The sequence below is a fragment of the Phalacrocorax aristotelis genome, chromosome 1, assembly GCF_949628215.1.
Source record: "Phalacrocorax aristotelis chromosome 1, bGulAri2.1, whole genome shotgun sequence".
Lineage (NCBI taxonomy): Eukaryota > Metazoa > Chordata > Aves > Suliformes > Phalacrocoracidae > Phalacrocorax > Phalacrocorax aristotelis.
Window position 1 is genome coordinate 203563596 of NC_134276.1, and position 8591 is coordinate 203572186.

At 37.8% G+C, this 8591-nt stretch overlaps 1 protein-coding gene across 2 annotated transcripts in view; it reads left to right on the plus strand.

Annotated features, from left to right (window-relative positions):
• Positions 1–8274, plus strand: part of NAMPT (nicotinamide phosphoribosyltransferase) — a 30792-nt gene extending 22518 nt beyond the window's left edge. The window contains exons 9-12 of one of the 2 annotated variants that reach the window (XM_075081379.1): positions 1399–1416; positions 4187–4327; positions 4481–4615; positions 6174–8274. In XM_075081379.1, coding sequence (XP_074937480.1) covers positions 1399–1416; positions 4187–4327; positions 4481–4615; positions 6174–6287 — 408 coding nt within the window. In that variant the 3' untranslated portion in view covers positions 6288–8274. The remainder of the gene's footprint in view (positions 1–1398; positions 1417–4186; positions 4328–4480; positions 4616–6173) is intronic. The other variant, XM_075081378.1, reaches the window with a different exon arrangement.
• Positions 8275–8591: the final 317 nt, after the last annotated feature.

Below are 8591 nucleotides of genomic sequence, written 5' to 3' on the forward strand. Positions count from 1 at the left end.
TCCCATGTGGCTTTTTGAGAATATACAACTGTGCTAATGTGCTTAACACGGGTGTGAGAGGTTCATAGCTGGAAGGAAAGCCTAATCACTAGATACTAGGGGAAGATACTTTTTTTTATTATTTAAATAAACTTCTGCTTGTTCTCAATAACTGTTTAACAGGACTGATGCCTGTGTTAGGCAAAGTATGTTGTGGTCGAGATTTTCATGGGTAATGACAAGGAAAACTGGACTATTCTTTCTTGTAAGGAATTCAAAGGTTGCTTTCTGTAAGTTATACTGGACAAAATTCAAGGATGCTCATACAGCATCGATTGTAATCAAAATATTAAAACTAGTATTTAAAAACTTTACATTACAGGAAAAAATGCACTGCTCTCCAAGTTCTAAATAGAACAGGAAAATAATCCCAGCAGCTAATGGGAGATAAGAGGCAGAAAAAGCAATTCTTTGTTCAGATGATCTGCCTGTTTACATGTTTTCCTCATCAAATTGTAACTGATTATGAGGAAAAGCCGACCTGTAATATGTAGTAGAAGAGAGTTGAAGATCCAGTTCCACAAGACGTACAGAGCAGACATAACTCACTGCTTCCTAGGGGCCACCTTCTCATCCCTTCCTGGCTCTAATCCTGCTGCGCACCTCATGTCAGCTTTGGTCATTGAATCGTTGGACATTAAACTAATTTAGCCTATACATGTAGCAGCAAACTAACTCAGCCAAAAGTGATCGATTTTGTGGTTTAGTGAATTAAATTGGCCCAGAGAAGGAGCCAGTACTCACCAGCGCAATATGGGAGAGAAAATAAACTGTTGTTTTGAGCTGGGAGAAGCAGGCAGGAAGGAAAGAGACACTTTTCATTTGACATTAGCAAGTTGTGCTGGAGCAAAAAGACCATGATCTTGCAGCCTAATTTTAGTCATCTTTAAATTTCATGGATCTCTTTATCCTCTTATGTCAGCAAAACCAAGGTTACTATGCTGACTTTTGGAAGACTAGGTAATAGCTTGCCACTTAAAAAACAAAACAAAAACAAAAAAAACCCTCAACTAAACAAACAAACAAAAAATGCCCCAAAACCAACCCAACCCTGAAGTATAACTCATCCTTTTCAAAAAGGAGTTTACATGAACCAATATGAATGTATTGTTGCGGCCGTCTTTTTTTCCCCCTCTTATAGCCTATGCAAGTGATTATTCTAATTACTCCATATCAGTCTTATAATCTAGGCATGATTTAATGTTGCGGATCAGATGAAAGGTAATGGGTACAATAGGAAAATCTAGAATGAGTAATGACCAATCAGTCTCATTTAACTGTCCGAACTAGCTGAATCAACAATATAGGAAAAAAAAACTCAGAGTATAAACTGGATTCTAAAACTCTTTGTTTTAATAGGGGATGCTGGTAGAACAGGTAAGGAACCTTTTCTGACTTTCTTCTAGCATTTTCACTTAAAATCATTCCAATCTGCTAACTCCACAATATATTACACTTTCAAAGGATTTTCTTTGAACATTCAATTTCCAGATGTCTTTAAATTTTTATACAAAGTAAATCCTCTAATCTGTAGTCAGAGTTGAAATATTAATCATGCTCATAGTGGTCAGAGGAAGTTGGTCAAAACCTTGACACCTGGACTGTTCTCCCCGTATAGGTTTGAAAGTGTGAGGCAAGAAATTCTTCGGTATTGTTTTCCTTTGGGGGAGGCTTCAGTTGTTCCAGATCTCTCCTTTATTCTTCCCTATTACTGCTACTGTTTGCCATCTCTTTCCCATAGCTAACGAAGATGTTATTTGGGCCCCTGCTGAGGGTCACTGATAGTCAGAGCTGCCTTTCAACTTAGTCTTGATCTCCCTTCCCTTCCACCCCTCACCAGCCAAAGATCAGTCTGGGTAAAGAAATATTTTGGGAGAGAGTGGAAAGGTGGAAGTCAGTTCTTCACCCAGGGGAACTGAGGTTTCTGGCACACCCAGGGTAAGTGAGAGTGAACAAACCATCTGTAAATGAGAGCAGGAACACTAGCTGAAAGGGGGTTCACATTTCTTCTCACCCAGGCAAGAAGGTTAAGGGGCCATGGCTCAGCTATGCTATACTTGTAGCATCTGTTAACCTACAAGTATCAGTAAACATGAAGTCTAAGTATTGTGTGCCTAGGCAGGATGTTGTTTATGCAGGGAAGTTTGTGCCACATCTTCCAGGCATGTTCAAGCAAGTTCAGTGTCAGACCTGATCTACATAAAACTGGGTGAGGAAAGGAGGAGAATACATTGGCTCAGGCTTGGCCAACAGTTCGCCTGGCTTCAGGCTTGGTCAGCATCTTGACAACTTGACCAGAGTCCTGGTGGAGTTTACCTGCATTTGCCTTTTCAAAAGACAGTGTAGATAAGCCTTATCCATGCCCAGTCAGGTCTGGTTTTTTACAGTACTATTGGACTTTATGCCTAGGGAGAGGGTATACAAAATCCCTTTTCTTACCCTTCCTTTGTCATCTTTAGTTACTTCTGAGATGCTTAAGGGAGGATTTCATTCATTTCAATCCTTTCTTCTCCCTGGGTATCCCTTTTAAATGCTTCCAGGAGAACCTAATCACCTGAAAACATGGGTTACTTTTGTGCGTGGTCACTGTCTGAAAGGATATGATGGTTACTGCTGAAATCCACAGGATTGTCACCTATCAAGGGGGTATTTTTTCAGAATGCAGAGCTTCCAAAGCATTCCCTTATAGGAAAGTCATGGTGGTAGGACCTGAGATTCATTTAGCTTGGCTTCTTGGATGAGGCTGAATAAGCTGGTACCATTAGCATGATGGAAACTCACTGATGAGATCTCTGCTGGGGAAATCTCTGCTAAAAATGGAGTGGGAAGGTGTTCAGAGCATAGCCTCAGAATGTTACGGCTCTGCAGTCTGCCTCTCTTGTTGGCTGGCCTCTGTCAGCCGTTCAGACTTTGAGAGTATCTGTGAAGAGACAGTCTGCATGTGACTAAATGGATAAATGAAATACTATTATACTCTTTTGTTTACATTAGTTAGCCATTTGCCACTGCCTGAAATTGAAATTGTCTCTTTATTTTGTTTGTTTTATTCGTATGAAACTTTAATTTTGCCTTAGCTGTCCCTTAAAGTGGCTTGACATCGGTAGCTCCTGAAACGGTCCTGTTCAGTGTTACTCTGGCATTGCATTTTGATGCAGGAGGCTGAGAGTGCAGAAAAGACTACCAGATATCTGACAATGTTGATTTTTTTTAAAGTCTGCGCTGTTCCCCATAGATTATTTCCTTCCACTCTGCTTCTAACATTCCTTTTTTTCTGAATGGATGCAATTTTGCTATTTTACCCACCGTGAGACTTTCTCACCTACTTTTGCTAGTAAAATGGTTGGGAGATCAGAATTCAAGCACTCTCTTTTTGGGGCTGTAACCATCATTTCGGGCTGTCATAAATGTTTCAGGTAAGGGAAACAAATCTTGGCCATTTATGAGCATGACTAAACTAGCACCCATTACTTCAGGCTAGAGGATGTCATGTTTGTCTGGACAGAATGAAGGAAGAGGGTGGAAATTATATAGTAAGTTTTAACTTGTCTGTTGATAGCAGTGCAGTCCACATTGATCTGTATCTGCCTGAGAAAGTGGCAAAGCAAACTTTTTGAGCAGCTTTATGGATTTCCATTTCCTGTCTTTGAAATTGTTAATCTAATTTTAGTCAATGTGATTTTCAGGAAAACTGCTCTGTTGAAGTCATTGGTCAAAGTGGGTAATAACTTTCTGGAGTTGATGAGCAAGATGACTGCTTTGTTTCAGGATACATGCTATGCTCTGAGGTCTTCCATAATTCTGACAAATTGAAAAGCGCCGAAATACTCCCATGAAGTCTATTGTCTTCAGAGCTCTGATGGTCTGGGCATTGCATTGCTGTGCTACCCTAGTTTGGAAAATATATATGCTGGCATGATAATAGTTTTACAGCAAAAACTTTCTATAATTATGCCATGCTGGAATCACAAATAAAAATGCAAACAGCATGCCAAGTATTGGCAGAATTGTTATGTACATCTCCTGGAAACTGAATGTTAGTTGGTTTAATTGTCTGTAAAAGCATCTTGTTGAAGTAGTGTAATATTTTTATTGAAAAATGGCATGGCCTAAAAGTATTGCTCCATCATAATTTTCCTTTTCTTATTAGATTGTGGAGGGAATGAAGAAGAATAAATGGAGTATTGAGAATATTGCCTTTGGATCTGGTGGAGCTTTGTTGCAGAAACTAACCAGAGATCTCTTAAACTGTTCCTTCAAATGTAGTTACGTGGTGACCAACGGTCTCGGGGTATGTCTTTGTACAGCTTCTACCATTGTGTTTTCAATAGAGGCCTACCCACTTGAAAACATGTTTGATATCTCCCGTTACATTACCACCATTTGCATTAGTATACAAGCCCCACAAAGCCCTTTCCTTTTAAAAAAACACTCTTCATTTTAGGTAAATGTCTTCAAGGATCCGGTTGCCGATCCGAACAAAAGGTCAAAGAAAGGCAGACTGTCGTTGCATAGGACACCTACTGGAGATTATGTGACACTTGAAGAAGGCAAAGGAGATCTTGAAGAGTATGGACAGGTATGAATTTTCAAAATGTATTACATCATTCTTTATGCAAAAATAGACTGAGAAAAAGCAGGTTATAACTTAATTTCAGAATTTATTTTTTATTGTCTTCAGCTCCTGTCTTATTACCTGAGAAGTGTCCCCAGTGCCAAATTTGGTGACACCAGAATGTTAGGATGCCAGTAGAATGTCTGGGCTTTACAATTAGAGATCTGTGGCTTTTTTTATCTTCAGAAACAAGAGAACATTGCTGCTTTTTGCCAAAACTGATGTCTCAGTGTTGCAGAATATATGCTACCCAGGTAGTATGGGCTGTATTGCCCAATTTGAGTAGTGACCTGAGTTGGAGTCAGGAGAGGGACAGATGTAACTAAAACTTGTTTCTACTTCCCCACTGAGATTTTTAAATAGTTCCTTCAGGTGTTAGTGCTCTTTACATGGAGTAGATGCCCAGTTTTTGAAGATGTAAATTTAAAGCAGGAATTCACAATCCCTGTTAATTATTTACAATTGCAAAATGAAATGCTATTTCAGTAAAATAAGCATAAACTTTATGCTAATTTCAGGCTTTCGGTTGGATATCTCTTATGTTTTCAGTGTGCAATCAATGCAATGTTGAGTCTCTTCCTGAATTAAAAGGATTGAAAATAAGTTATCAACTTGCATTTCAGCCTTTAGAAGCTAGAAGGTTCTTGGGATTTCTGGTGTACAGAAGCATGTTTCTGTGCTGGTAGGCAGAGGGGTTCTACTGGGCATACCGTTCTGTGCAACAGCATAAAACTGAGATCTCTCCGAGAAATTTCAAGACAGAAAACAGAGTTATATACACTGTAGATAATGTGCTCTGGATGCAAACAAAAATGGCTTGTAATATATAGTTCCTTCATTTTTGACAGGTGAAATAATTCATTAAGAAATTTTCTGTTCTGGGATATTAGAGAAGGTTATTTGTGTGGTATAGGTTCTGGGGCTTCCTGGGAAATGTACTCTTTTGTGGGCCCATTTCCCTAAAGCCAGGTCCTTGCAATAGGTCATCGGGCACAGTGACTGCTCAACATTGCTTTTGTGCTAACTGTACTGTACAAAGTGGTGCTTATTGCTCTTTCAGTGTGCCATATCACAAAGTGCTTGCAAACACCGTTTTACAAAATGTATGTGCAAAAGTCACTGCGAAGATAGATTTTATTTATTAATTTATTTTCATGGTTCCTCTACAGGAAATAGACTTCATTTGAACCTCTGTAATTGAATTGTATTTAATTGGTCAAGCTTCTCCTTTCTTACTAGCTGCTCTAGCAGCTTATATTTGGCATTTGTGTTTCTGGTTTAGGCCAGATGTGGATAACTCACTTTAGGGACTGCTCAGCACAAAGCATTTGTCTGTACACAGGATGGCCTAAATCCATTAGAGAAAGGTGTCAAAAGAAGCTGTAAAGATTTAGTGCGTTGACAGTCTAAAGCTCTAGTCCTACCAGGCTTGATTTGGGTGCTCGATTTTTGAGTTTGTGTAACCTATGTTGTTTCTTCATTTGCCAAATCACTCTTGCTAAAACAGTGGTGTCTCTTGCAGGATCTCCTTCACACTGTATTTAAGAATGGAAAGGTAACGAAGTCATACTCATTTGATGAAGTCAGACAAAATGCCAGGCTGAAGAACAGTGAACTAGAAGTGGCATCTCATTAAGTTTCATTCCATGTCTGTGTATGTGTGTGTAACAAGTACGTACTGCATAGCTACTGGGTTTATTGTACAGATTTGTGTGTTTGTGTTTTATGACATTATAGCCAAATTATTTGTTGGTTTATGGACATACTGCCCTATCTTTTGCCAGTCTTTAGAAAAGATGAAATCAGGAAATGGTACTCTACATTGTAAAACATATTTAATGCTAAAGTGTGCTTTTTAGGGCCCTTTGCCAATAGTGATTCAATCTGGTATTGATCTTTTCACAAATGAGACAGAGCTGAGAAACTTTTTTATATATAACAGAATATCACAAAATGGATTTACATAAAATTATCATGATTGCTTTATGTTTATATTTAACTTGTATTTTTGTACAAACAAGATTGTGTAAAATATATTTAAAGTTTCAATAATTAAGTCTTTCCAACTTTTCATGATTTTTATGAGCACAGACTTTCAAGAAAATATTTGGTGGGGGGGAAATCCATTGCCTTTTGTCCATTAATCAGCAAATAAAACATGGCCTTAAAGTTTGTTGTGACATTGTACCATTTGACAACTAAATCAGGACTCGTATCTCCCTAAGATCCCATAGAATTGCTGACCTCACCGTTTCTTGTAGTTGTCTGTATTAGTAAATCTGCATTAAAGAAAATTACTGTTCTTACTAGAAGGTTTAGGTACTACAGACCTTGCTGGCACTGTAAGGTATGTAAATGAAATGCCAAATTCGAAAGGATTCTCTACTGCAACTTAACTTGCCAAGTCTATCCAACTTGGCATATGCACCTCAATATTTTAAGAGTAAAGTTTTTAAGAGATCTCCTCTTCCACTATAGAATATATGTGTAAAATACTGAAATATGGAAGCGGTGTATTTTAAAGTAATTACACTTCTGGGTTTATTTTTCATATACTGTAAGTGACATGACTTTAAAGCAAAATACTGGACTGGGTAGTGCACTTTTTTACTTTTTTGTATTTTTTTCATTGATTTGCCTTTTGTCAGACTGGATGTTAAATTGTAAAAATGTTTAACTATTTTTGTTAACAACTTCAATAAAACTTTATGCTAGCCAAACTCGTACATGAATGGCAGGCCTGTTTCCCCTTCTCGCCCCGTCTCACTGGGGTGAGGAGGGGCTTTTATTTTGCAGAGGGTAACTGTAAAACAATATGTTTGAGAGAGACTTTTGAACTGTCTGCACTTGACTGTATTTGCTCTCTGCATATGCTTGGTTTGAATATCTGCTGGAATACAAAACTGTTGTGGATTTTATTTGAGAAGCTATGTGGTAACCTCTGAAATGTTTGGTAGTACTGTAGGATGGCTCTCGCTAGAAAAGTACCTCCCTTACTTAAAAACGAAAAACAACAGCAAAAGCAAATGGCTCCTGTATTATGCTGGTGATCGACTATCAGCCAATGGCTTAATATACTGCTGTAATTAATGCTTCTGATTAGTAAATGATGTTGCAGGAAAATGTTAGGGGTCCTCTAAAATAATTTAAGCCTACAAAATTTTATAAAACATGCTTTTAAAGGAAGACTGAAAAGCCATACTTCATTTTTCTTGCTCTCTCGCCAAAAAGGCCCACATCAAAGCACCCATAATATTTCCAGGGTTTGTGGTTAAGACATTTATGCCCAGTCTCAATAGTTCTTGTTAATAAAAATTTGTTTTCCACTTGTAGTGTATGTAAGTATACATTTAAGTGATGTATTGTTTCAAAAATAGTGCTTTAGTAATATTCCAAATGCTGACCTTTCACACTGAGGAACTGCCTTCCCTTTGCTATTAATGATATTGTTTGTATTTGGCCAGGAAAGATTTTAAATCTGGACCTAGGATCAGTAGCAGGTAAATAGTGCAGAGCCTATTTCACTCCTCCACATGTGTACTAGGGAATTTTATGATGTATGGTTTAAAAACAATAAAGTAAATGCTGCTTTCATTCTGTACCAATAAAAATTTTGATAACTATTGACTACCCATAACTGATATTTTTGTACTTGAGAACTGAGGATATACTGTGGAAGCACTGTTTTCTTGTGTACCATGAGAATAACATTAGTAATTGTTCAATATTGTCCAAAACTTTTAGCTTATTAGTTGGAGACTTGAAGCAAATTGTCTACTTGTGCGTGTCACTTTCAGAAAGCTGTCACGTCACTCATTTTATTAAATGTTAATATCTTTAAAAGGGGGAAAAAAAAAGAATAACAAGAAAAACACCTGGTGCTATTCAGATCTGAATACATGTGTCTCTGTGTTTGGCGGTTTGACATTCTGGCCATCAA